The 26,381-nt window shown below is 33.0% G+C and overlaps 2 protein-coding genes and 1 long non-coding RNA gene across 3 annotated transcripts; 2 read left to right on the top strand and 1 right to left on the bottom strand.

Annotated features, from left to right (window-relative positions):
- Window positions 1-3,533: 3,533 nt before the first annotated feature.
- On the bottom strand, window positions 3,534-5,721 carry LOC111704476 (60S ribosomal protein L18). The gene is made up of 4 exons (XM_023476716.1): window positions 5,616-5,721; window positions 5,167-5,290; window positions 4,230-4,353; window positions 3,534-3,717 (listed from the first exon to the last, which is right to left on the bottom strand). Exons 1-4 carry the CDS (start codon window positions 5,630-5,632, stop codon window positions 3,575-3,577), a joined length of 408 nt encoding a protein of 135 aa, XP_023332484.1. The 5' UTR covers window positions 5,633-5,721; the 3' UTR covers window positions 3,534-3,574.
- Window positions 5,722-11,693: 5,972 nt separating this feature from the next.
- Window positions 11,694-12,324, top strand: LOC111704470 (uncharacterized). The gene is made up of 2 exons (XM_023476710.1): window positions 11,694-11,976; window positions 12,192-12,324. Exons 1-2 carry the CDS (start codon window positions 11,739-11,741, stop codon window positions 12,278-12,280), a joined length of 327 nt encoding a protein of 108 aa, XP_023332478.1. The 5' UTR covers window positions 11,694-11,738; the 3' UTR covers window positions 12,281-12,324.
- Window positions 12,325-15,411: 3,087 nt separating this feature from the next.
- LOC111704475 (uncharacterized) lies at window positions 15,412-15,881 on the top strand. The gene is made up of 2 exons (XR_002765835.1): window positions 15,412-15,521; window positions 15,695-15,881. It is a non-coding gene; the product is annotated as an uncharacterized LOC111704475 (long non-coding RNA).
- The last annotated feature ends 10,500 nt before the right edge of the window (window positions 15,882-26,381 follow it).

Genomic DNA, 26,381 nt, shown 5'->3' with positions numbered 1-26,381 from the left:
ATTTAATAAGACATCTAAATCTTAATTAAAATGTGATATCGCCATATTTGACTAATTTCAGGTCAATTTACAGTCTCATCGTTTGTACATAGGTAACCCTGAAGGACTTAACAACTTTCTGTCAAAGAAAAAAAATCTTATATCTGCCAGATTGATAACTCATACGAGACACTGTCGTCCACCACGAGTACGTGAAGAACACGACCGTCAAGACCGTGGACCACTGCTTGTACATTATTAGAGAGAAAACGGGCTCTGAGCTGGGAACTTTTGAATGGTGCATATCGGGATTAAGGCTTAATCTACTCTTTTCTTAATCTCCAGATTAACATAATCTTGCAAGATTATCTTAAAAGTGTATGAAAAACGATAAAATTCAAATTAATATTTAATCATCTGAGAAACTGTAGCAGCCAATCAGAGAAAAGCGGGCAACCAATGAGAGAACAGAAATATTCTCATTGGTGAAAACAATTAACGGATATCCAAGGAGAGAGAAAAAGAGTGGATTAAGGACTAAAATGAAAAGTTTCCACAGTGGATATTCGGATCAAGAAGTCAAGATTAAAGTTTATCCATTCTAAAGTTTTCAGCTCTGGTCTTTTTTACATTTGACGAAGAGGAGCAAGGTTTGGTAAGTCGTCTTTTGAATACTGGATATTACATTTAGTTTAAATAAGAACAAAACACTAATCTAAGTCATCTAGGGCAATTTACCAAAATACACAAATTGAGACTTTCCTCTGTCAAGATATCACTTAATCAGGGATCTTTGTGTGTAAATTTTGAAGAATAAACTTCCAACATAACTTTATTAATAACTGGGAGGAAAAAGTTTTAAACAAAACTTAGAATTACAAAATTTTACTACCGATTCAGTCTTTGAAGACTGACGAGGGAGGGAACCCCCGGACGCCATGAGCACCTATGCAGACATGAGCCTCCAAGAGTTGCTAGGCAGACCAAGCCTCCGCTTTACAGAAATGAGCATGCGCAACACATCAAAATGTGCTGTGTAATACAGGAGGTTTTTTTAAACATGTGTTTTAAGTTTAAATAAAAGATTTTTTTTAAATTTTTAGGCATAGTGCCTAATTATGACTAAGGGTGGTATCTAAAACTTCAAACATTTTTTACACGAAAAGGTAAATATTTAGAAAAAAAAATTGAATTGAATTTCATTTAATCTTTGATTTTAGCAATACCTTTTTTTGAAGGTCAAATTAAATCTAAAAAATTTGTATTTATTATTTAAATCTCAACAATTTTTCAAAAAAGGTATTGTTTAATTCAGAGATTACAACAAAACAAACCAAGTTATTCCAGAAATATTTCTCCAAATATCTTCCTTTCTGCGTAAGAAACGTTTAAAGTTTTAATATAAATCTTATAAACCACTTTCGAGTCCATATATGTTTCTAATCATGACAATCAATGAACTACTCTAATCTTTAGTAAAATTCTTATGACACTACATCAAAAAATGTTAAGTTTTCATCACGAGGACAGAACAGGTCATCAAAGAAAAAGTTTATCCCTTCAATGATGTACCCGTGAACGAGAGAGGGTACTCCGGCCACCATGCAGATACAACCCTCCCGACATACAGTAAGAACTCCGCTATGGAATTGGAGGGAGACCAAACCTTTGCTATGCCGACCGTGCCTCCACTATGCAGTAAACGAGCTTCCACCATACATACAGCTTTTTTCAAATCTTGGTTTTAAAGTGTGATGAAAAATGTTAACAATTTTTTTAGACGTAGTGGCATAAGAGTTTTACTAAAGATTGGTTATTTATTGGTTGTCATGATTAGAAACATATTTGACTCATAAAAGTGGTTTATAAGATTTATACTTAAATTTTTAACATGTCTTGCGCAAAAAGGAAGATTGGAGAAATATTTGTAGAGTGAGCGTTTGTTTTGTTGAAATCTTTGATTTAAGCATTACCTTTTTTTTCGAAAAATCAGTTAAGATTTTCAAGATTGAATTTGAACTACAGAAGGTATCACTTTTCAGACATTATATGAGAAAATTATATTAATTTCAAAATGATTTCTCTAAATGTTTTTCTTTTCGCGTGAACAATGTTTGAAGTTTTATATACCACTTTATTAGGCACTAATTATTTTAAGATCGATACCTTTGAGAAACCTTTCATGCCACTAAGTCGAAATATTTGTGAACAAATCTTTTAATTATACTTAAAAGACAAGTTTAACAAACCTCCTGTATTACACAGGCTCATTGCTGCATGGCTGAGGCTCTGTCTGCCTAGTAAATTTGGTAGGCTCATGGCGTCCGAAGTTTCCCTACCTCGGGGAGGTAGGCCAGCCAATTTCTCGTCCGAGCCATTTCAAAATCCTCATCCTCTGATTAGTTTGTGTTTCAAGTTTATAATAGAAAAATTGTTTGGCATACATCTGCCTGCCCTTTTCCCCAGGAAACCACCAGGAAAAATAATGTGGTTTTCAATGTAATAACAAAAAGATAAAAGTTCTAACCTCTGATTTATTTGTGGCATTAAACAGCAGGAATAAGTAAGAATGTGAGCAAAAAAAGTAGAACAATTTAAAGAATTGTAAATATGTTTCTCGACTTAAAATTTCATTATTTCATTTATGCCCTAACGTTGCCCCAATCTAATAGTTTTATAAAGGATTGGAAATTTTAAAAAAGATTGGAAGAGCACGCGCACCAAGGTACTAAAGCAATGAAAGATATTTCACAGGTGTGCGCATTTTTTATACTAAATTATACGGTCTTTCGGGGGAAAGTAAACACAAGACGGATGTCACAGACTGAAATGGTATCAATTTTCACAAAGATAATCTATGAAATAATCTGGTCATAGCCTTCTCGGATACTAAATGAACACTGATGCATCTATTCTTGATTACAAATTCCGCCCAGAGAGAACTGGTTCCAATATGTAGGCAGAGTATACACGACCGCAATTAACTTTCCTTGCATTAGTACCTTGGAAGCACGAGGATTTCAAGGTGGTACGGACTAGAAACTGAAGAGAATAAGGCTCCGACTTGATATTGTTGAGGCTGGCCTTTCTCCTTTCGCTCTTCAACAAATATTCCACTTTTGAATCTTGCATTATTTTATTTTAAACAAATGCAGTGACATAGAAGACCGTACGGTTGTGGCTCATGGCTTTCAGAAGACAAAAAATCTACGAAAGGAGGGGAAACATGCTGAGGTTTTGGCAGTCTACCTTCCCTGCTCTCCCCAGAGCTAAAAAATTCACCCGAAAAAAATGGAAACTCTAGTCGTGCATTATTCATCTCCTCTATAATTCATTCCAAATTATTGATAAATAAATTGCGTCTTGGATCTAAAATGCATCACAGAGAAAAAAAGCTTTAAGTTATTTCCTCTCAAATCTAATGTCGTCAACCTTGCAAATGAGCGAACACTTTAGGTTAAAACTTAAATATTCACTCAGATTTACATAAGTATCATCTACTTAAATTGTCGAGCCCATAAACGTAACTGTGCCCAATCTTAAAAAAATTCATGTATTTGAAAATCTTGGTTTATTTCGAATTTAGAAACATTCTCTATTTCTTGTATCCTCTGCTCTCTCTTCTACCTCGAGCACTCTCGAACTTTCGTCCCTTAGCGCGCACTAGGGGCTTCACGTGCGCACCTGGACGACCAGCAGCTCCAAACTTTCTTTCAGCAGTGCGTGCTTTCCGACATCCTGGACAACAATTGACATTTTTATAAATGAAAATTTCACGAAATATTTTTAATTCACTTAGGCTGGCAGTGTAATTGGCATGCATAGACATTAAAACTTTTACGAGTGTAAGATACAAATTAAATCTTTCTTCAAATGATAAATAAGTACAATTAAAACATATTGATAAGCTGTGTCAGGATCTAGATCTGTGTCAGACTTTAATGTATTAGAGCCGCGTCTTAAATCAGCTCTAAAATCGGAGATTTATTCAAATGTTTTGGTTTAAGCCGACTTTCTTTTCAGAATCAGATTAAAAAATCAAAACATCTGATTTCAAAACTACAATCTTTAAAATCAAGTGAACAAGGGAATGTTCGTAAAAATCGCGATTGAAATTTACAATAATAACCATTTTTTATATTAACTTGTTCATTTTTTGCAAGGAGCTTTCAAATTGTCAAAATCTTTATTCCAGGGGGTGGAGGGTTTTGAATGGTTCCTGTTAGATAGATGATAAAAGTAGTTTTTACCTTGCAACAGTAGGGTCTGTTGACCCAGTGGAGCTCTGACCGCTAGCTGATCAAAGGTCAGAATCTCTCCTCCGGCCGCTAGAATGCGTGCTCTAGCCTGTTCGGTCACGCGCAGTGCACACAACTAAATAAAACAATATTAGAAAAAATTGAAAAGATAGTTTGAAAGGTTTCCATTAATAAATACTTTCAATCCTGAACTTTATTTATTTCCTTTAATAAGTATATTTTAAATGAAAATGTTTTAACTATGGCTTTATGCATATCAAACGAAAGCTAGGAACCCCAGGAATACAGTAGCAGCAACAAATTGGGTGAATTAGGATTAATTTAATTTTGGTGCGGAAAAAATGAATCAGGATCCAAATCTGGATCCGGATACAGGTTATTTCCATAAAATTTTGTACAATTTTCGCTTACTAAAACTAAAACTTGTAAACCATTCAAAAATCAGGAAATTTTTATTATTTGTTGTTTTCGATAGTTCAGATGTGGGATTTGAGGGTAATTTTTTTAGCAGCTTTTGTTGATATTTCCCCCTTGGATCCGGATCCGTGGATCCACTTATTTGTACGGATCCGGATCCAGGAAGCCAAAATCTTGTGGAAACAACGGGTCCGGATCCTAGGCACTGTTAAATATAATGTTCAAAAGAGGGAGGGGGAAACTATTTGATAAGAAAAACCCTGTGCATGTGAGAACTTTCATTTAACAAATTTTTCGAGGAATATTTACCAGTTACTTTTAGAAGACTTCTAAATATATTTCTACATTTTTCTACCTGATCCAAGATTTACAAAATTATCGAGAAATTACTTTCCCTCGCCTAACAACAAAGAACTCAAGTCGAGGTTAAAAACCCCTCGCCCTCGCTAAAGGACTCTGTCGAGCGGTGAAGCCCTCGCTCTTTGTTGAAGACTACAAATTTGTGACTCACGCTGATCTTTGGTAGATCGAAAATACGAAGATCGTTGGTAACCGTCCCAACCACAACCACAGTCTTCCCTTGGTTTCCATCTTGCTTCAGATTCCTTGTGATACGAGCCAACGACAAGGGGGGCCTAAAATGTACTTATTAGTGGATTGAATATGCTTAATAACTTCCAGGTCTCTATTTCTAGAGTATCAGGGGTAACAGATTAAGATCCTGTGATCACGTCCTGATTTAAGTTCTCACAACATGAAACAAAGAACTTGTTCCATGGGTTCAAACAAAAAACTAGACATAGATCTCATATGGCGCGCATGAATAGCATCATGTAGATTGTAAATTTACCAGTTGGCTAGAAATTCTCCCAGATTCTAGCCAGTATGTTGAAAAAGAGAACACTAATCGTGAAATCAATTTACAACCAAAAGGAAGACAATTAAGAAATTGTAGAATACCTGTTAGGGTGAGACATAAAAAGGCGACGAAGAACAATCTTGTTGAACTTTGCATCAGTTCGTCGAGCCAAAAATCTAAAAATATAAGGCTTAATTTTAGTCCTTTAATTGATTCTAGAATTGCGTTTAAAAAAGATGGAATTGAGTTTTAAAAAGATCTAACAAGAAAACATTATTCACTAATAATCAAAATTGAGTAAAAGATCATTTTGTTAATTTACATTGACATCAAAGCAACGATTTAAATTTAAAGAGTGTAAAAACTGAAGCGAAAGGAAAATTTTAAAAAATAGTGAATACGATGAATTCTATGCATTGGTATACAATACGAGAAATTTCCTGGAGAACGATTTTGTACCCCCCTCCCATTAATTTTTTACATGGTGTTTCTATGCAACAGATGGATATAATTATCATGTGGCCGCAGTGCCCGGCCGCCGCTCGGCCCAGAAATAGTCTTCTCTAAAATATTAAAAAATGTGATAGTAGTTTTGCTGCAAAATAAGTGGTCATGAAAAAAGATTAGGACAGACCCGAGATATTGAAGAGGATTCCATTTGATTTAATTACCCACTTGGTTATCTTTCGATAAAAAAGATGGTCCGGCGGAATTTGGAAGGGGGATAATTGGCTTTTAGCCGCCCCCCCTCCCCAGGGTGCTATGGAAACGCCTCAACACGGAAATGTCTCAACACGGAAATGCCTCAAAAAAAGCGGAAACCCCTCAAAAACCGGTTTTTTTGAGACGTTTCCGCAATTTCTGCAAGAAAAACGGAAATCCCTCAAACCCCAGTCTGAGGAGTTTCCTAAATTTTTTGAGGGGTTTCCGTTTTTCACCCGACGGAAATCCCTCAAACCCCAGTTTGAGGAATTTCCCAATATTTTGGAGGGATTTCCCAATATTTTTGAGGCGTTTCCGCAAAATTTTTTGAGGCGTTTCTGTATTTATAAAAACTTGATTTAGTTGAGGTGTTTCCTATTTTTTTTTGAGGCGTTTCAGTTTTATTTTTTGAGGCGTTTCAATTTTTTATTTTGTCGAGGCGTTTCCTCTTTTTTTGAGAAGTTTCCGTTTTTAAAAAAAACTTTTAAACCTTTTTTTGTCGAGGCGTCTCCTTTTTTTTGAGGCGTTTCCGTTTTTAGAAAAAAACTTTTAAAACTTTATTTTGTTGAGGCCTTTCCTTTTTTTGAGGCGCTTCAGTTTTTTGAAAAAAACTTTCAAAACTTCATTTAGTTGAGGCGTTTCCGCAAAATTTTTGAGTGGTTTCCATATTTTTATAAACTTAATTTAGTTGAGGTTTTTCCTATTTTTTTTTGAGGCGTTTCCGCAAAATATTTGAGGATTTCCGTATTTTTTAAAAACTTCATTTAGTTGAGGTGTTAACTTTTTTATTTTGACGAGTTTGTTTAAAAAAAAAATTCAAAGCTTCAATTAGTAGAGTCGATTTCTCTTTTTCTTTACGGGTTTCCAGAATTTTTGGAAGAGTTTGTCTTTTTAGATAACTTCTTACTTTGATTATAGAGGAGACTTTTCCAAAATTTCTTTTCTGGTTTTTTAAAAAGGCTTTTAAAACGACACAAAAAGTTGCGACATTTCCGCACATTTTTCCGAACAGTTTAGAGGCGTTTCCGTTTTTTCATTAAATACTTTTCAAACACATGAAGTTGAGACATTTCCACACATTATTCAGGTGTTTACTTTTAAAAAAAAATTCTCAGGAATTTCCAGATTCCAGAGAAATTCTGAGGAATTTTGTAGGGGAAAATTCCTGGGAATTTCTTCAGAATTTCTCAAAACTGTGATCCCACAAAAATCTATCCTCTTAGGGACCACTTCTGGGGAATTTTTCTAGAATTTCCGAGGAATCAGTTACAGGATTCTCGAGAAATTCCTCAAAATTTTTCAAAAAAAAGTCACCACGGTTGGAGAATCTGGGGAAATTACTCACTTTTGTTACTTGGGAACTTATAAAAAGTGTGCATCTGACCTACAGAAGTTGTGCATACGACATACAAAAAGTATACATCCAACCTACTATTGATGGTACCATCTGCCTACAAAAAGTGTACATCCTGCCTACAAAAAGTGTACATCCGACCTACAAAAAGTGTATATCCGACCTACAAAAAGTGTACATTGAACCTAAAAAAAGTGTACATCCGACCTACGAAAAGTATACATTCTACCTATGAAAATTGTAAATCCGACCTACAAAAAGTGTACATCCGACCTAAAACAGTTTAAGTGTACATATCTGACTTCTTTATTACATTGTCAATGTACGCTATTAAGACTAACCTTTTTAACAAGTGTATTTAAGCTTTTAAGGGTTACATTTTAGTGTATGAAACTTCAGTTTACATATACAATATACATAAAAAAATAAATGAATGGTACTTTAGCTTAAGGAAAAAATTTATTTTTTAAAATCAAGGCTTCTTGTCCCTCGGCCTCATCATGATATTATGAAGATAAATAAAAAATAAAATTGTTAATATTTTGCTTAGAGATTATTATTTGACATTGAGACATTCTTAGTGAATTTTTGAGTACTCAAAAAACCCTTCTACTTTGACTGAAAATGATAAATATCCTCGCTTAAAATAATATTTTTGAAACTCCCAAAAATGGCTATTACACAATAAGATTATAATTTGGTTTGGAAAGGGAATCAACTCTTGCTTGAGCTATATTATCGGTAACTAGATTTTAGAAAATTATGAGAAACAATTTCTTTTATATGGGACTGGGGGGGGGTGCAAATTCGTCATTGCACCCAGTTTCAGAAGAACCTGCACCCCCTCCCCCTGGTTACGGGCCTGGTAGAGGATGTTGCGTATAGACGTTGTAACATTACCAATCAGACAGACATTTTTAATAACATTGATATAAATTAAAACTTAAATAGAAACGCCATCTATTGCATTGAATAAAATTACCAATTTTCTAGGAAATTACCAAAAAGATGCATGGAATGCATTAACAGGCAAATTTTCATCATTTGATTTTTAGTTTTGACCCAAAAATTCAGCTATTAAAACCCTAAATTGTTTCTCATTTTTTCTAATCCCTATTTCTTTGAAACCTCAAGGTGTTAGATTTCTGGGAGGAGATTAATTATTTTGGAAAGGGGGAAAGATTTTCAAAGAAAGGAACTAAGTTTTATTTTAACAAACGGAAAAAGAGGAAATGCCTCAACAATTAAATTAAAAAGTTTTTTAAAAAACGGAAACTCCTCAAAAAAGAGGAAACGCCTCAGCTAAAAAGTCTAAAATCTTTTTTTCCAAAACGGAAATGCCTCAAAAAAAAAACGGAAACGCCTTAAAAAGAGGAAACGTCAACAAAATAAAGTTTTAAAACTTCTTTCAAAAAACGGAAAAGCCTCAAAAAAAGCGGAAACGCCTCAAAAAAAGAAGAAACGCCTCAACAAAATAGTTTTTTCAAAATACGGAAACGCCTTAAAAAAACGGAAATGCCTCAAAAAACGGAAATACCTCAAAAAAAGCGGAAAAGCCTAAAAAAACGGGAATGTCTCAACAAAATAAAGTTTAGTTTTCAAAAAAGAGGAAACCCTTTAACAAAATAAAAGGTCAATTTCTTAAAGGCCCTACCATAGGTTCAACCATAGGTACAACGTCATTTACACTATGGTTAACCCATGTTCGGATTTCTTAAACACAAAAGTAACATCAAGTAGAGTTCAACCTATGGTTATTTAACCTTAGGTAGAGATAACCCAGGTGCAACTAGGGTTCAACCATAGGTAAAATCAGTTGACTGTGGTTGAACCTTAGTATTTTTAATTATGTCGTCTTCTGAAAGGAATTTGGATAGATAGCAAAATGAAATATATAGATCTCATCTGATAGCAGAAATAAANATAATAAAAACCTTTTTCTGTGCGTATTCATAGCAGAGTATTTCCGATATATAAGGGAAAGATATTTTTCATATACATGTGGAACTTTAGTCATACTTTATTTTTTTTAGATTTAAAAAACAAATGAATTAAATACTAAGATTTCGGAATATAAAAAACATTAGATGCACATTGTACAATATTCGTCATCACTTACACCCATACCCTGTCCTTATCAACCTGGAGGTATATTATTCAGCTAAAAAAAACACAATTTAAAATTGATATATTATCTTATATGTTTCAATATATTAGGGGGTGGGCGTGGAGGGTTACTCAAATGTGCTGGGTGGGGGGATTAGGGACTTGTTACATTATAGAGTTAAAAAACTTTATTATTGTGGATTGTTCGATGTATTTATGTATACTTTTAGATCCCAGACCAAGTTTAAAGTGGAGTACTGATGCTGTCGACAAACTTAATCAAGTGATCTTGTCTGTGCATGAAGGGATGTTTAATAAACTCCTTAGTGAGCCCACATTCGTTCAGGTAATGTGTAATATATTATCCATCAACTAATCGATTGTTTAGTGTAAATGAATTAATAAATCTATCACCACTTTAATTGTTCAGAAAAGCTGCTCTATGATTCTGAAGTGCTATTGGTCATGGGCATACCATGAGTTTTTACAATGGGAATTGACGCAGAAGTTTTGGGTAACGTTCAGGTAGTTTAAGGAGAAATGATCCAAGTGAGTTATTTTATTTTATCGATTTAAAAGCACAATATTAGATATTAATGTTTTCAACTTTTTTTTCAAACTTTATATTAACTAGGTAATTTCCTAGTTTACAATTAGTTTTTTAAATCATTAAATAACAACAACGAAAAATAAAAAAATCTAATTAGATGGTTAGGAACATATTTCTCAATAGAAATTCCTAAACAACTAATTAGTTTACTGTAGAGTTTTGTTAACATTTTTAGTCGTTGTTATTTAATAATTTTAAAAAACCGATTCTGAAAACTTATCCACCCCCAAAGTATGAGTTTTGAATGTCGAATTTGCGCTCCAACTCAGGATTTACAGATCTTTAACATGCAAGTTTAATATGTCTCAAACATTGCATACTCAGTTCAACTACCTTACCTTACTTCCTTAAATGAATGTTCTTTGTTTTAAGCATGCATAAAACTCCTGAGAAGATGTTCAGGAAAGACGTCCAGAATGAAAACATTGCCCGGATGGAGGCTCTAAACAAAGTTTCAGAAAGAGACCAACATAGTTAAGAAGTACAGGATGACTACTGAAGGGGGTCCAGGGATTCCAGATGTCCCCTCTCTTAATCCAGAACAAATTTAATTTTTAAATTTAAAGGGAATGTAAACATTATTTAAGCTGACACATCTTTAATAGTATGTTCAATTCACAATGGTACTCTTCAAGCTTTGGCTGATTACATTGTTCAAATTAAGGTTTCAAGGGAATTGTTGTGAATCATAGGGTCACTAAATATTCAAACTAAAGGTAATTTATCAACAAATTAAAAAAAAATTTTGAAGTTAGAATTTTCATTTAGAAGTAAAGATAATTTTTGCAATTATAGTAACTCCACGGAAGAGCTCAGAAATAGATATGGGCTGATAACAGGAATTACCATTGGAAATAGCTTTAACGTGTATAAGGGAACAGCTGTTTCTGCTACTGTAACCTCTGTTTCTGCTCCAGCTGCAGACACTGTTGCTGCTGCAGTGGCAGAAGCTAATTTATTTGGGTTTCAATGAATAATGCATAATGCTAAAAGGTTTAATCATGTTTTCTTCAATTGTTTCTATAACATTATTTAAAATGTGAGTTCAGCAATAGCAAAAACATGCTTAATTTTTATTAGAATTTATAATGAGACTGAATTTTCAAAATCTGGTTTTTCCCTATTTTTATGCAATTATCATTCAGAGTAAGTTGTGACGTTGATAAATGTGTCACCAGAACGCTCTGTGACAAGACCTAAAGCAGGGATGTATTTTTTCTTTGCAATTCTCCCCCCCCCCTTCTTTGAAAGAATGTTAAGTTTTTTTGCTAAATTTACAAGACAAATGATTTTTTGTAGGAAAAGGCTATCAAAAACCCGCAAAAAAACATTACTTTTGATGAAAGGGGGGGGGGGAATTTTTAGATTATACATCCCTGATCATTATCAGTGCACAACACACAGTACAACAACCTAAGTACTCAGGCCAGGAACTGGTCACTGGAACTGGACATGTTGAACGATTACAACGATAATTCTGCTGATGTTCCAGATAATTCTGCTGATGTTCCAGATAATTCTGCTGATGTTCCAGAAAATTCTGCTGATGTTCCTTATACTTCTATATATAGTGCTAATTCTACCGTAAACAGTATTCCTGCTAATTCTGCGGATGTTTCTGCTAATTCTACTATATTTAGTGTTACTGTTCCAGTTCATGATGTAAATTCTGGCTCATCAGAAATGAGAGGTAAATATGCATAGTCATCATTTCTTGAACATGATTAAAGCTTAAATGACATGATATAACATAAACATGAGACCCCAAAAAAAACATTTAAACTAAAATCAAATCAAATAACATAACATATACATGAGAACCAAAAACCATTAACCTGAGTCTAAAAGTTGTCTTCTTATTTCAGAGTTTTATAGGTCTCACTCTATTTGCAAACATTTATTTAGGATCTCGAAAAAGGGCGGTTCCTGTTGGAAGTGAGGAAATCACTGCAGGTGCAGCTGAAAATATTCAGAAAATGTTATTTAAAATGTAAAATGTAAAATGTTAAATGTTAAATGTAATTTATACATTAAATATGATTTTATTTGTCTCATTGTTTAAATTCTTTTATGTTTACAGCAATGCTTCATCATCGTAATGATGAGCTGATTATCCTGAAACAGGAGAAGGAGAAGGTTGAATTGGCACTTCTCAGTGACCAGAGAAAGAATGAGAAAGAACTGCATGCCTGCAAAATGGCCCTAGTTAACGAACGGCGTGCTAATGAGAAAGAATTGCATGCTTGTAAAATGGCCAAAGAAGCCAAAAACATGGAGATTCTTTTTTGTCTGTTTTGAAGGTTTGTATCAAGAATAACTTTTTCAGGGGTGTAAAAAATCAAACATTTAAAAAGGGAATTTTTTTGTTTGATCAGGAAAATATATACCCTGGTATACTTTCAGGACAAAACAAACAAGCCAAGTTTGAACATTATTCAATAAAATTGATTTAAATTTTTTTGTTTTTGTTTTTGTTCTTGAAACAAGTTTTAAACTGTAATAGAAATTAAATTAAAACTTATTTAAGAAAAAATATATATTTTAATTAATCCTCATGATGAATTACACAAACTTCTTTGACTTCTTCTAAATTCAGCCTCTAATCTGTGGTTGGCTGTAGCAATCTGCTCCCTGGCGGTCGGCCTGGTCCACATAGTAGCCATCCAGTTATCTCTGTCTGGACATCCTAACCCTCTCATCTGGTCAAGTGGTAGGTCATTTACCACCGATCATCAAGCTCTGACTGGTTAACATAGTCAGGATGGTCATACTGTGGAACTTCATCATTAAAATCAAGTGCCATGTTGTGGAGCGCAGCACAGGCATCTATTATCTTATTGCATTATTAAGATTAAAATGTAAAAATTTAAAAATCGGAAATCTCTGTTTAAGCATGCCATAAATATTCTCTGTCATCTACTCTGTCACCAGAGTGTCTAATATTAAACAAGGCTTTCATGTCATCCAGTCTGACTTCCCGCTCAGAATATGGTGTCATCAGAAACTCAGATTAGGGATAAGCACTGTCTCCAAGTATAAATTTGTGAGGGAATTCTGTACGGAACCATGCTAGAACATCTGATTGTCCCCAAATTGCAGCATCATGAAAAGATCCAGGAGCTTGGCACAAAATATCATATATTCGCCTATAAATCCCCCAAAAATTTGCGAGTTTATTGAATAAGCTCCTTTCCGATTTATGAAATCCATGTGAGTTCTCCCAGCTGGAATCCCCTGTGGTTATTGCCCAAATGGGAAATGAGACCCGTCCACACCTGCAATGACATTAGTCAGCTTGTACTTGTTATCCACATCTCGTATGTTCATGTTCTGCTGAAGTGGGGAGGGCATGTAGAGGAATTCACCTCTTATCTCTGGCACCAGTAGAGCATCTACAAACCTTAAATTTTAAGTATAGAGTGTGTGTCGTTAAACATGATGACGTTGAAGTTTTTCTTACCTGTAAACATTCCTCCAAGAGGTTGCAGTACAAAGTCAAGTTCCATAACCAGACACTCGAAAACATCGCCCTCCGGACAGAACCTCTAGCCCCTGGCACACAGTCTGCAATGGTGAACAGGGTAGGCCCCTGTTTGTAGTATGATGCTTCAAGTAGGGAGTCAATAAGTTGGTAATTCTTTGAACATTATCCCGATCAAATCTGTACCTTGTTTTGAATTCTCGTGTGTTTGAAATGTTCAATGTAATGGAAGTAGACTTAAACTGTACAGGGATACCAACAAAGGATGAGAGTTTAATGCTGACCTGGAATTCGATGAATTTAAACTGATTTAAAGGTTTATTTTAAGATTTAGTCTTTAAATAATTTTTTGATGGTATTATACAAACAAAAATTAATAAGATTCAAAAATAACAAGAACACAAAATAAATATGAGACAGTTACAATGAAGTTTCATTCTTTGTGGGTAACCCTGTTTGTCTCTATGCATAATGTTGAAATATGCCCAATCATACATTTTTGGTACCCTAATTTTGATTGTAAATGTTCATGTGGAAATTTTTGTAACAAAAAAAATTAAAATATAACAAGAACACAAAATAAATTCAGTACAGCTGCACTTAAGTTTCATTCTTTGTGGGTAGCTCTGTATTTTTCCATGCAAATGTTTAAATATGCCCATCATACATCAAATACACTAGGTATGACTATAAAGTCGTCTTCCTTTTCCATTGATTTCAGATTGTATGTTACTAAAATTGATCTTTATAATTAATATATTCTAGACCATACAGCAGCTCTCCGTGGCCTAGGGTTTAGACCAGCAACAAGTAGGACATCTTCAAGGTCGCCAACTTCATCCAAATCATCGATATCATCATCATACAGATCAAGAAATAAATTATTGTTGAGTCTGTTCATCTGAAATTTATGAATTTAAAGTTGTGAATTCAGTTTGTTTGTCTGTCTGTTTGTCAGGAATCCCTTTACCGATTTGCCTTGCAGATTTCGACTGGGTTCCAAAGCAAGTAACTAAATAATTTCAGAAGAACTCCAAAACAATAAACATGAAACTAAAAAGGAATCATTCCTTTAAATATATTTTTTATGTTTTTTTTTCAGATTGTGTAATGCGAAAATTGTAAGTTTTAAAAAATTGAACATGAAGTATAGTGGGGTGAAATTAAATTTAAGATACACTTTTTGGCTGTGTAACAGGGCTTTGCCCCCCCCCCCCCAAGTAAAATCTTTTATATCACAGGTTGGTTAAGGATCCTTATCTAATTAAAGTAATTAAAAAGAAGACGACATGCATTGTAGTTAACGAATTAAAATCCTTCTACAATTAAGGCAAAAAGAATCAAAGACGATATGTAATTTTACTTGAAAATCCATGCATGCGCACTGATAACTCACTTTAAAATCACGCATGCGCATTGATTCACAATTGGGACTTTACCATAGTTTAAAGTTGTATGACCAAGAAACCTGTAGTTTCATTTACCATGGTTTAAATCAACACAACCGAAGTTGCATAAATGACTAAGAAATCCAATTGAAAATCAACTATAGTAAGCCATTTCTACTATAGTTAAAAAACCTAAGGTTCAACCAATGGTACAACTCTAGGACTAAGAAATCGGCCTATAGAATCCTGATTGTAAACCGGTATATGTACAGTGTACACTGTACACTGTACAACAATTAAACTGATTCACATACTTCAGTTTGCACTAACCTGCGGTGCTACTCTGATATCAGAATTAATATTCAGGTATATAATTATCTGATACACTCATCTTCTCATGAAAACATATTCAAACGTCCATATTTCTTTGCACTATTATAAGTTTTATAGAGCTGAGTTCGATAGTAAATACAGGTCCATTCAAAAACCATTACCCTCTAACGAGAAACAAACAAATTTATATTTATTCTGTTATTTAGAATCACTGGAAGAGGTTAGACTGGCCGTTCCTCTCTTCTCCTCCTTCCCTTCATACTTCTACTGTCTGCGTACTGAGAGCCTGGAGTACAGAAGCACTTGAGATGACGACCACGACAACCCCCCTGGAAAGGTTGATTATTTGTTTATTTGTCATTTTATATTGAAATAAAGGATTGTACAAATTTATTGCATGGCAGTATTTCTCTACCAGTGAATGTACTGAATTATTCTGACTCATTAAAGAGGTTTTAACGAGGTTTAGAAAAGATTATCCTCTATGAACTAAATCTAATCTGTACAACAATCTGGTGCATCTCTGGCGTTAGATGAAGATTTTCCGTATACTAACTCATGTTTGTTTACACTAGATCGGCTGCCCTTGTTATTGTTGTTACGCAAAAATAAGTTCTTCAGCAGTCCAAAAACGTCACAGCAAAGTGTACGGAAACCCAATTGCCCCCTCCTACTATTCAATTCTCCTTGAGTTTTAGAATATCTTTGAATATCTATCAACTTAAAGGTACTGTAAAAGTAATATCATATGTCAATCCAATTATGATAAATGATATCGGACTTCTCTCGATGAAAGGGTTAAAGGCAAAGAGAATATTATATATATTAGAGTGGAATTTAGAAAATCCCTAGGTCTGAATTTTGTTAGTCCCTCTCAGCCTGAAAAGGAGTTCAAAGTGAACAAATCATGTAAATGTTCACAAATCATGTAAATGTATAGTACATTAATACAGTATGTTCCCTAGACTATCCATTTCAATTTCGAATTTTTTAAAGCTGTTAAATAAACTTTATAAAATGAATTAGGTGAATAAAAACATCATTTGATTTATAGTTATAACGGAAAATCATCGTTTGTAAAGTGAAAGGCATAGAGTCTATGTGAAATGATTATTGGTCAGTTATGAAGCTAGCCAATTTCATAATTTGGTTTTCTTTTAATATTAATTTTATATTTTCTATAAAATGATATTCCAGGGCCCAAAAGTTTATGTAGCACAAATATATGAAATACACCTGCAATATGGAAACAGTACAACAAAATGGCCGTTTTACACTTTTTTCTAGTAAATTCCACTCTAATATATATTTTATTCTCTTTGCTTACTGTCCCTTAAACTTCTCTCTGATCAATCTTTCTTTCCGATTCCGCTAAAATAATGCGTTGATGTAATGTTTAAATTATATGATACTAAATTTATTTATTAATCATTGGAAAAAAATATTTTGTTCTGTAGTAAAAATGTGTACCACCAACAGATGTCATTTTTTAGCAGCTGACTGAAACAAATGAGAAAATAAATATTTGTTTCTTTTTTCTGAAAAAATATGAAATTTTGATTCTGAATTTTATTATTTCATTGTGAGACAAAACATAGTTTTGATTTGATTTGATGAAACTGATTAATTTTACCAACGAATCTTACTGGTTTTCATTGTCTGGTGAAACGGTAACATTGAGTAATTAAACCAGGACGGTTACATATCTCCAGGATAAGAAAGGACACATAGAGTGGGTTCTCCAGGTACTGCTACACCTGGATTTGGTTGCATAAAAGAACTGGATTGCTAAATAAAACTAGATTAAGTCTAGTATATCTATCAATCTATCAATATTAGACACTCTTAGCTTCAGTTTCTTGAAACTAACGTTTAATTACCATTTTTAGAACTTAATTGTATTAGCTAGACCAAAAATTGACTCCTTAGTCTATCTATCTATCTATCTATCTATCTATCTATCTATCTATCTATCTATCTATCTATCTATCTATCTATCTATCTATCTATCTATCTATCTATCTATCTATCTATCTATCTATCTATCTATCTATCTATCTATCTATCTATCTATCTATCTATCTATCTATCTATCTATCTATCTATCTATCTATCTATCTATCTATCTATCTATCTATCTATCTATCTATCTATCTATCTATCTATCTATCTATCTATCTATCTATCTATCTATCTATCTATCTATCTATCTATCTATCTATCTATCTATCTATCTATCTATCTATCTATCTATCTATCTATCTATCTATCTATCTATCTATCTATCTATCTATCTATCTATCTATCTATCTATCTATCTATCTATCTATCTATCTATCTATCTATCTATCTATCTATCTATCTATCTATCTATCTATCTATCTATCTATCTATCTATCTATCTATCTATCTATCTATCTATCTATCTATCTATCTATCTATCTATCTATCTATCTATCTATCTATCTATCTATCTATCTATCTATCTATNTTCTTGTATATCCTGTCTTATTATTGTATATCCTGTCTTATTCTAGTATATCCTATCTTATTATTGTATATCCTGTCTTATTATTATAAATCCTGTCTTATTCTTGTATATCCTGTCTTTTTCCTGTATATCCTGTCTTATTCTTGTATGTCCTGTCTTATTATTGTATATCATGTCTTATTCTTGTTTATCCTGTCTTATTCTTGTTTATCCTGTCTTATTTTGTTTATCCTGTCTTATTATTGTATACCCTGTCTTAATCTTGTATTTCTTGTCTTATTCTTGTATATTCTATCTTATTCCTGTATATCCTGTCTTATTCTTGTATATCCTATCTTATTCCTGTATATCCTGTCTTAATCTTGTATATCTTGTCTTATTCTTGCATATTCCATCTTATTCTTGTATATCCTATCTTATTCCTGTATATCCTGTCTTAATCTTGTATATCTTGTCTTATTCTTGTATATTCCATCTTATTCCTGTATATCCTGTCTTATTCTTGTATATCCTGTCTTATTCTTGTTTATCCTGTCTTATTCTTGTATATCCTGTCTTAATCTTGTATATCTTGTCTTATTCTTGTATATTCTATCTTATTCCTGTATATCCTGTCTTATTCCTGTATATCCTGTCTTATTATTGTATATCCTGTCTTACTCTTGTTTATCCTGTCTTATTCTTGTATATTCTATCTTATTATTGTATATCCTGTCTTATTCTTGTATATCATGTCTTATTCTTGTTTATCCTGTCTTATTCTTGTATATCCTGTCTTATTATTGTATATCCTGTCTTATTCTTGTATATCCTGTCTTATTATTGTATATCCTGTCTTATTCTTGTATATCCTGTTTTATTTTTGTATATCCTGTCTTATTTTGTATATCCTGTCTTATTTTTGTTTATCCGTCCTATTCCTGTATATCCTATCTTATTATTGTATACCCTGTCTTATTCTTGTGGATCCTGTCTTAATCTTGTATATTCTGTCTTATTATTGTATATCCTGTCTTATTCTTGTTTATCCTGTCTTATTCTTATATATCCTATCTTATTATTGTATATCCTATCTTATTCCTGTATATCCTGTCTTATTCTTGTATATCCTGTCTTAATCTTGTATATCTTGTCTTATTCTTGTATATCCTGTCTTATTCTTGTATATCCTGTCTTATTATTGTATATCCTGTCTTATTATTGTATATCCTTTCTTATTCTTGTTTATCCGTCCTATGCCTGTATATCCCTTATTATTGTATACCCTGTCTTATTCCTGTATATCCTCTCTTATTCTTGAATATCCTGTCTTATTCCTGTATATCCTATCTTATTATTGTATACACTGTCTTATTCTTGTGGATCCTGTCTTAATCTTGTATATTCTGTCTTATTATTGTATATCCTGTCTTATTCTTGTTTATCCTGTCTTATTCTTGTATATCCTATCTTATTATTGTATTTCCTGTCTTTTTCTTGTATATCCTGTCTTATTATTGTATATCCTGTCTTATTATTGTATATCCTGTCTTATTATTGTATATCCTGTCTTATTCTTGTATATCCTGTCTTATTATTGTATATCCTGTTTTATTCTTGCATATCCTGTCTTGTTATTGTATACCCTGTCTTATTCTTGTATTTCCTGTCTTATTATTGTATATCCTGTCTTATTATTGTACATCCTGTCTTATTATTGCTTATCCTGTCTTATTATTGTATATCCTGTCTTATTCTTGTATATCCTGTCTTATTATTGTATACCCTGTCTTATTCTTGTATTTCCTGTCTTATTATTGTATATCCTGTCTTAATCTTGTATATTCTCTCTGATGTCCACTGGTAGTAAAATGAAAACCAAACCGTTTACGGCTCGCTATGCATGAACTATTCCTGTATGAATACTGGTACCTGGAGCTACAGGTGAAGGTTGGATAAATCTCCGGAACTAGCAGATGGAGAGGTTCCCCTGGATCCGGTATACAGGGTTACTTCCTCCGGAACCACCTGAACACTTGACATGCTCAAGTGGATTTAGTTAATTCTGTCAACATCCTGCAGATAAATCTTAATCTTCGTATAATTTAAAACTTAAAAAAACTTAAAAAAGGACTGTAAGCGTAATTTAAAACAACCCTTAATGCGAAGATAAGAGTGTCCGATTTACAACGGTATCCTTCAAACCTGAATCTGATCAAAAATGTAGAATTGTTTTTCTGACTCGGAAAAGGGTTTATTCTGTGAATTTCTTCATTGTTTCTATCAGCAAGAAATGCGCAAGTGACTTGTTCAGATAAACAACAAATGAAAATAAACAGTTTAAATAAACAAAAACATAAATATCTCATGTAATTACCAAGGGTACCGTTGTAAATCGTACATTTTCTTCTTTGCATAGAGGCTGACTCGAAATTAATTATAGTTAATCATAGTTTGAAATATCAAAGGCTTTGGACATCAGGGCCACACTACTCAAATATTAGCTCTTTTAGATTTATCAAATTGTTTTAAAAAATCTGATTATTTTATGTTTTCCCTTGACCAAATATTGGTTAATTCACATTGAAAACTAAATCTAATGTGAACATCCAAGAACAATAAATGCAAGAGCAAAATTCGGCTTGGTTTATGATAGGTTATCTAGCTCTATGCGCATAAAGAAATATATGCAAAAAGCCCATTTAAGTTTCTCCCATGGTCAAATTTACAGGAAGAGTTTTCAAAACATCTAAAAATTATCTGACAATCATGGTAAACAGATTTGGTAATTCGTTTAGTAAACACTCCCGTGGGTTTTTACTATTTTCTACAAAATCGACCCATAATTGTTAAGATTTTGACCTTTTCAGGCTAACAATAGGAGAACAACTTTTTATCTTTGCCCCTCATTCAAAACCCATAAAGATATCTGCTCATCAAAATGGTAAATTTGTTTATCATGGCTTTAAGATAATTTACAAACGTTTTAAAAACGTTCTAGAGCTGACAATAGGAGAAGCTGAAACGTGCTTTTTGAACATATCTCTGTTTGTGCATAAAGCTAAATAACATATAAACCAAGCCAATTTTTGCTTATGTATTTCTTTTTCTTGGATGTTCACATTAGATTTAGTTCTGAATGTGCATTAATCAATATTTGGTCAAGAAAAAACATAAAATAATCAGATTTTTTTTGCATAATTTGATAAATCTAAAAGACCTCATATTTGAGTAGTGACCACACTTAATGAATTTAAACTGCCTACCGCCGTTTCAAATTTGAATCACTGATTCAAATTTTTCCTTAATCTTTGTCTTTGATTCGGTGGTTCAAATTTGAACCGGTAGTAAGTTGTTCAGCTACGTAGCTTAAATTCATTAGGTTCGGTCAAATACGTCTCGGGTCTAAGCTGTTGTTAAGCCTTATTTACGGCTCGGGCTTTCGAATTTAAGTTGCATCTATTTTTCAACAGAATTTATTGTTCATAAAACCGGTTTAATGTTGTATTTTGCGGATTTTCATAGTTGGAATTGGTGCATTCCGGGTTTTGATGAGAATAATACCCAACATTGAGCCTTATTCTTCACTAAAACCAACCAAGGTCGGTTTTATTTTCATTGGGCTTAGCCCGCGATTTAAAAACTTCGGCTCGAGCCGTAATTCCTTAAACCCGACTTTAAGACCCAATCTTCGACCCAACTATGACGACAGCTTGTGTCACGTGATTGACAGCTGCGAGATCTTAGGCTCGACTTAAGGAGTTAAGCCCAATGAAAATAAAACCGACCTTTGTTGGTTTTAGTGGAGAATAAGGCTCAATGTTGGGTCTTCTTCTCATCAAAACCCGGAATGCGCCAATTCCAACTATGAAAATCCTCCAATTACAAAATTAAACCGGTTTTATGAACTAAACTCTGTTGAAAAATAGATGCAACTTAAATCCGAAAGCCCGAGCCGTAAATAAGGCTCAACAACAGCTTAGACCCGAGTCGTATTTTCTTGAATTTTTTAAATCGCCGGCTCAGTTCCATTAATATCTCTCTCGATCTTCATTCTTGTCTTACAATAGGCAGGTGACAGCTTGAGCTACTTTTGCAATCAGTAGTCAATATGTTTCTAGGGAGCACAGGGTGTTGGAAGGGTGGAGCAAGGAGGGGGGGGGGGAGAGGGGGCAGATGTGCCATTTTTAACCAGATGTACATAACTAGTCTAAATGTGTACCGAACCTTTAATGCAGGAGGCTTCTAACGATTGTTTGATATTATAGGGAGGTATTTAGTAAACTATTATATCTACAGGGTGTTTTCAAAATTATCATAGCATTCATATATATTTTTAATAGTTTATAACAATTATTAATAATTTTGATAACATAATAACTAAAATGATAAATGACTGAAAACAGGCTGTCTTGCATGGTGAAATTTGCGCCCAAACTCCACTAGAAGACCAGACATAAAGTTTGTGTGGCCCTCTCTATATGGTACTCGACAGAAAGGAAATTTTGTTCCTGCAATGTGAACTATAAGGTCTTGCCATGCTTCATTAATAATTGCGTAGATTCGTTCAGAAGATTTGCAATTTATTGAGACCTTAATGAAATGTTATAATACGGTCAAATACAAATTCAAAAATTCAACCAAGGCAAAATGTCATAATTAAAACTGTTCACATTTTTAAAAGCTAAACCAAGCTGAGTTCTTCAACGTCTAAAGAGCGTTTTTGAGACACCCTGTACTATTGTATTTTTATCTAGGTAAGTGAGACCACAAATAAAAAATAATAGTTTTCAAAAACAAAAACATGGATATCTTATTCCTTCAGGATCGGACAATACTGTTTAAGGGTATTGTTGTAAATACTAGATACCTCAGAGGGACACATGGAATTATGTATACAATCCCTTTAATGAAAGGACATTACAATTTACTGGACTGTACCTTTAATCAAATTTTAAAACAAATAAAATTGAAATGCTAATTGAACCTAATATAATGAAAAGAAGTTTGTCTACAGCTGACAGAAAGGCTGGGTAACCAGCTGCTCTGAAGATAGAATAAAACCAGTCTTTATACGTTCTTTTACTTGGTTTTACAGTTAGATACATTAATTGTTGGGAATTAAGTATTTACTGGCTAATTTGTCAAAGCATTAAAAACAGGAGAATATATATCTCAATTAGGATAAATAGAAGAGGAGAGATAGAATAGGAATGATAGAATAAGACAGAAAGAATAGATAAGATAGAATAGGAAAGATTAAATAGGAAAAATAAAATAGGAAAGATAAAATAGGAAAGATAGAATAGAAAAGATAAAATAAGATAGATATAATAGGAGAGATAGAATAGGAGAGGTAGAATAGGAAAGGTAGAATAGTAAAGATAGAAAAGGAGAGATAAAATAGGAGAGGTAGAAAAGGAAAGATAGAATAGGAAAGATAGCATAGTATAGATATAATAGGATAGATATTACAGGAAAGATAGAATAGGAAAGATAAAATAAGATAGATAGAATAGGAGAGATAGAATAGGTAAGGTAGAATAGGAAAGGTAGAATAGGAGAGATAGGATAGGAAAGATAGAATAGAAAAGTAGAATAGGAAAGGTAGAATAGGAAAGATAGGATAGGAAAGATAGAATAGGAGAGACAGAATAGGAAAGGTAGAATAGGAAAGGTAGAATAGGAAAGATAGAATAGGAAAGATAGCATAGTATAGATATAATAGGATAGATATTACAGGAAAGATAGAATAGGAAAGATAAAATAAGATAGATAGAANGAGGAGGGGGGACAGCTGTTATTCATGGAGAGCTACATTTACACCTGCCTTGAAGTTGACTAAAAGCAACCTTTATATAAATAAGATAATATTGTAGATATATGTTAATAGTTTTATATTTTAATCTTTAGTAATCAACATATTCTTAATTATGTAGATAAGAGAATTTAGGAGGTTTCTCCCTTTTGTTTAGGCTACATCTGTGGATAGAGACGATACACACGCCTACCCTTAATCATTGGATTAACCTGGACAATTTGTCCTGCACACGTTTCAAACATTTTCATATAACAACAATAATATACTTGATTTTAGGAATGAAACAATATCATTATATTAATATAATAGCTATTCATTCAGATATCAATCTAGCTACCCATTCAGATATCTATACAGCTATACATTTAGCTATTCATTCAGATATCCATCTAGCTATTCATTCAGATATTCGTCCAGCATATTCATCCAGCTATCTAGTTATCTATTTATCTATATAATCTAGAAATCTACTTATTCATCACTCTACCTAGCTTTCTATCTAGGTATCAAGCCATAACTAGGTATCTAGCTATCTATCTAGGTATCTAGCTATCTATCTAGGTATTTAGCTATCTATCTAGGTAACTAGCTATCTATCTAGGTACCTAGCTTTCTATCTAGGTATCAAGCCATAACTAGGTATCTAGTTATCTATCAAGGTACCTAGCTATCTATCTAGGTATCTAGCTATCTATCTAGGTATTTAGCTATCTATCCAGGTATCTAGCTATCCATCTATTTTCATAGCTATCTTGTCATCCATCTAGCTATTTATCTAGCTATCTCCATACCTATCCATCTAGATACTTATTCAACTATCCATCTAGCTATCTAGTTATCCATCTAGCTATCTGTGACATTTGTTACATTATGATATTAGCCTGAGTAGGGAGTCTAGGGAGTCTCTATGAGTATACGGAGTCTAGAAGAGTCCAGATGGAACCCTACTCACAGATTGGATTAGACTCTCTCCTAACATCTGTACTTGGCAAACCTGGAGACCAAGTGTGAAACATTCATGTAGATATATATACATATTCTTCAAAATAGGATTCTGGGGAGAAAAATGTAGCAAAGTCAGATGCATGAAGATAAAAAGGGTTTATTGGTTTATTAATTATTTGGCTGAAAAGTTCTATCCTCTGTGTATACATAGATATATAGTTTTGTATGCATAGAACAAGTTTTGTAGAAGCAATTTTTCTTTTTAAGTTCTTAAATCTAAGAGTTTTTAAAAACATGGATAAATATAAAACAAATTTGAAATCTGAAATTTAACTGAAAAAGTAACTTAAAACCAGATCACAGAACTAGAACATCAGCTGAATATCAGTTTCTATTAAGAAAATCAATTGAACTTGAGTTTCGATAAAATTCTTTGAATTTCAGTGTGTAGAAAATCAGCTGAATTTTCTTTTCGTAGAAAATCCTCTGAATTAAATTTTCCTAGAAAATCAGCCAAACTTCAGTTTTCAGAAAATCAGCTAAATTTCTGTTATTAAAACGTCAGCTGAATTTCAGTTTCTATAAAATCAGATGAAAATTTAGTTTCCTAGAAGATCATCTAACTTTCAGTTTCCTATAGATAATGTGCTGAATTTCAGTTTCTAGAAAATCAGCTGAAATTCAGTCGCTAGAAGATCAGCTGACTTTTAGTTTCTAGAAATTTAACTGAATTTCTGTTTCTAGAAAATCTGCTAAATATCAGTTTCTAGAAGAACTCAGGAATTTCAGTTACTAGAAAATCAGCCGAATTTTATTTAATGGAAAATCAGCCGAAGATCAGTTTCCCAAATTTAAATAAGTTTAATTTCAGTTTAACTTCAGATTCTAGAAATTAAACTGAATTTCACTTCCAAGAATATCAAATAAAAATTCAGTTTCAGAAGAACAGCTGAATTTCAATTTCTTAAAAATCAGCTGATTTTTACCTTGAAGAAATGAAGAATGATGGATTTCTATTTTTAGAAAATCAGCCAGATTCGAGGTTGTGTAAAATCAGCTGAATTTCTCCGCTAATCTCTGGTTTCCGATCCATCCGTTGACACATGCAATCCATTAAATCCGAGATATCCTGTAATCTTGATATCTTCGAACCTGTCATCATAGTTTCTTTTTAATTCCTAATATTTCCGGATAGTTCCTATCAAATTCATATCTCTACTTATCTAGTCTTGTTCTTTTTTTCTTTCTTTTAGAAACAATGGCGAAATTATTAAAATTAAACAGGTTTCGAGTCAGAAAAACGACAGTATCGTTAACATCTTTAATCAGAGCTGAAAACTTTAGGATTGGATACCATTAATCCTGATCGCTTAATCTGAATATCCACTGTGTAGATACCATTAATCCTGATCGCTTGATCTGAATATCCACTGTGTAGATACCATTAATCCTGATCGCTTGATCTGAATATCCACTGTGTAGATACCATTAATCCTGATCGCTTAATCTGAATATCCACTGTGTAGATACAATTAATCCTGATCGCTTAATCTGAATATCCACTGTGAAAACTTTTAATTTTCTTTTTAATCCGCTCTCGTTGGATATCACATGTCATACTTCATGTAATAAAGATACGTTTGATTACAAATACAGA

Source organism: Eurytemora carolleeae, unplaced genomic scaffold (genome assembly GCF_000591075.1).
Source record: "Eurytemora carolleeae unplaced genomic scaffold, Eaff_2.0 scaffold414, whole genome shotgun sequence".
In the NCBI taxonomy this organism is placed as follows: Eukaryota; Metazoa; Arthropoda; class Copepoda; order Calanoida; family Temoridae; genus Eurytemora; species Eurytemora carolleeae.
The sequence above is the reverse complement of the archived record's forward strand: the minus strand, read 5'-3'. Positions and strand labels throughout refer to the sequence as shown.

What these genes read in the sequence shown, in the direction of transcription:
- LOC111704470 (XM_023476710.1), top strand. Translation starts at nt 11,739, where the DNA reads ATGTTGAACGATTACAACGATAATTCTGCTGATGTTCCAGATAATTCT. An exon ending in TGGCTCATCAGAAATGAGAG is followed by an intron (nt 11,977 to 12,191) that starts GTAAATATGCAT and finishes ACATTTATTTAG; the next exon opens with GATCTCGAAAAAGGGCGGTT.
- LOC111704476 (XM_023476716.1), bottom strand. An exon ending in TCGATCTACCAAAGATCAGC is followed by an intron (nt 4,354 to 5,166) that starts GTGAGTCACAAA and finishes TGTTTTATTTAG; the next exon opens with TTGTGTGCACTGCGCGTGAC. An exon ending in ACAGACCCTACTGTTGCAAG is followed by an intron (nt 3,718 to 4,229) that starts GTAAAAACTACT and finishes ATTGTTGTCCAG; the next exon opens with GATGTCGGAAAGCACGCACT.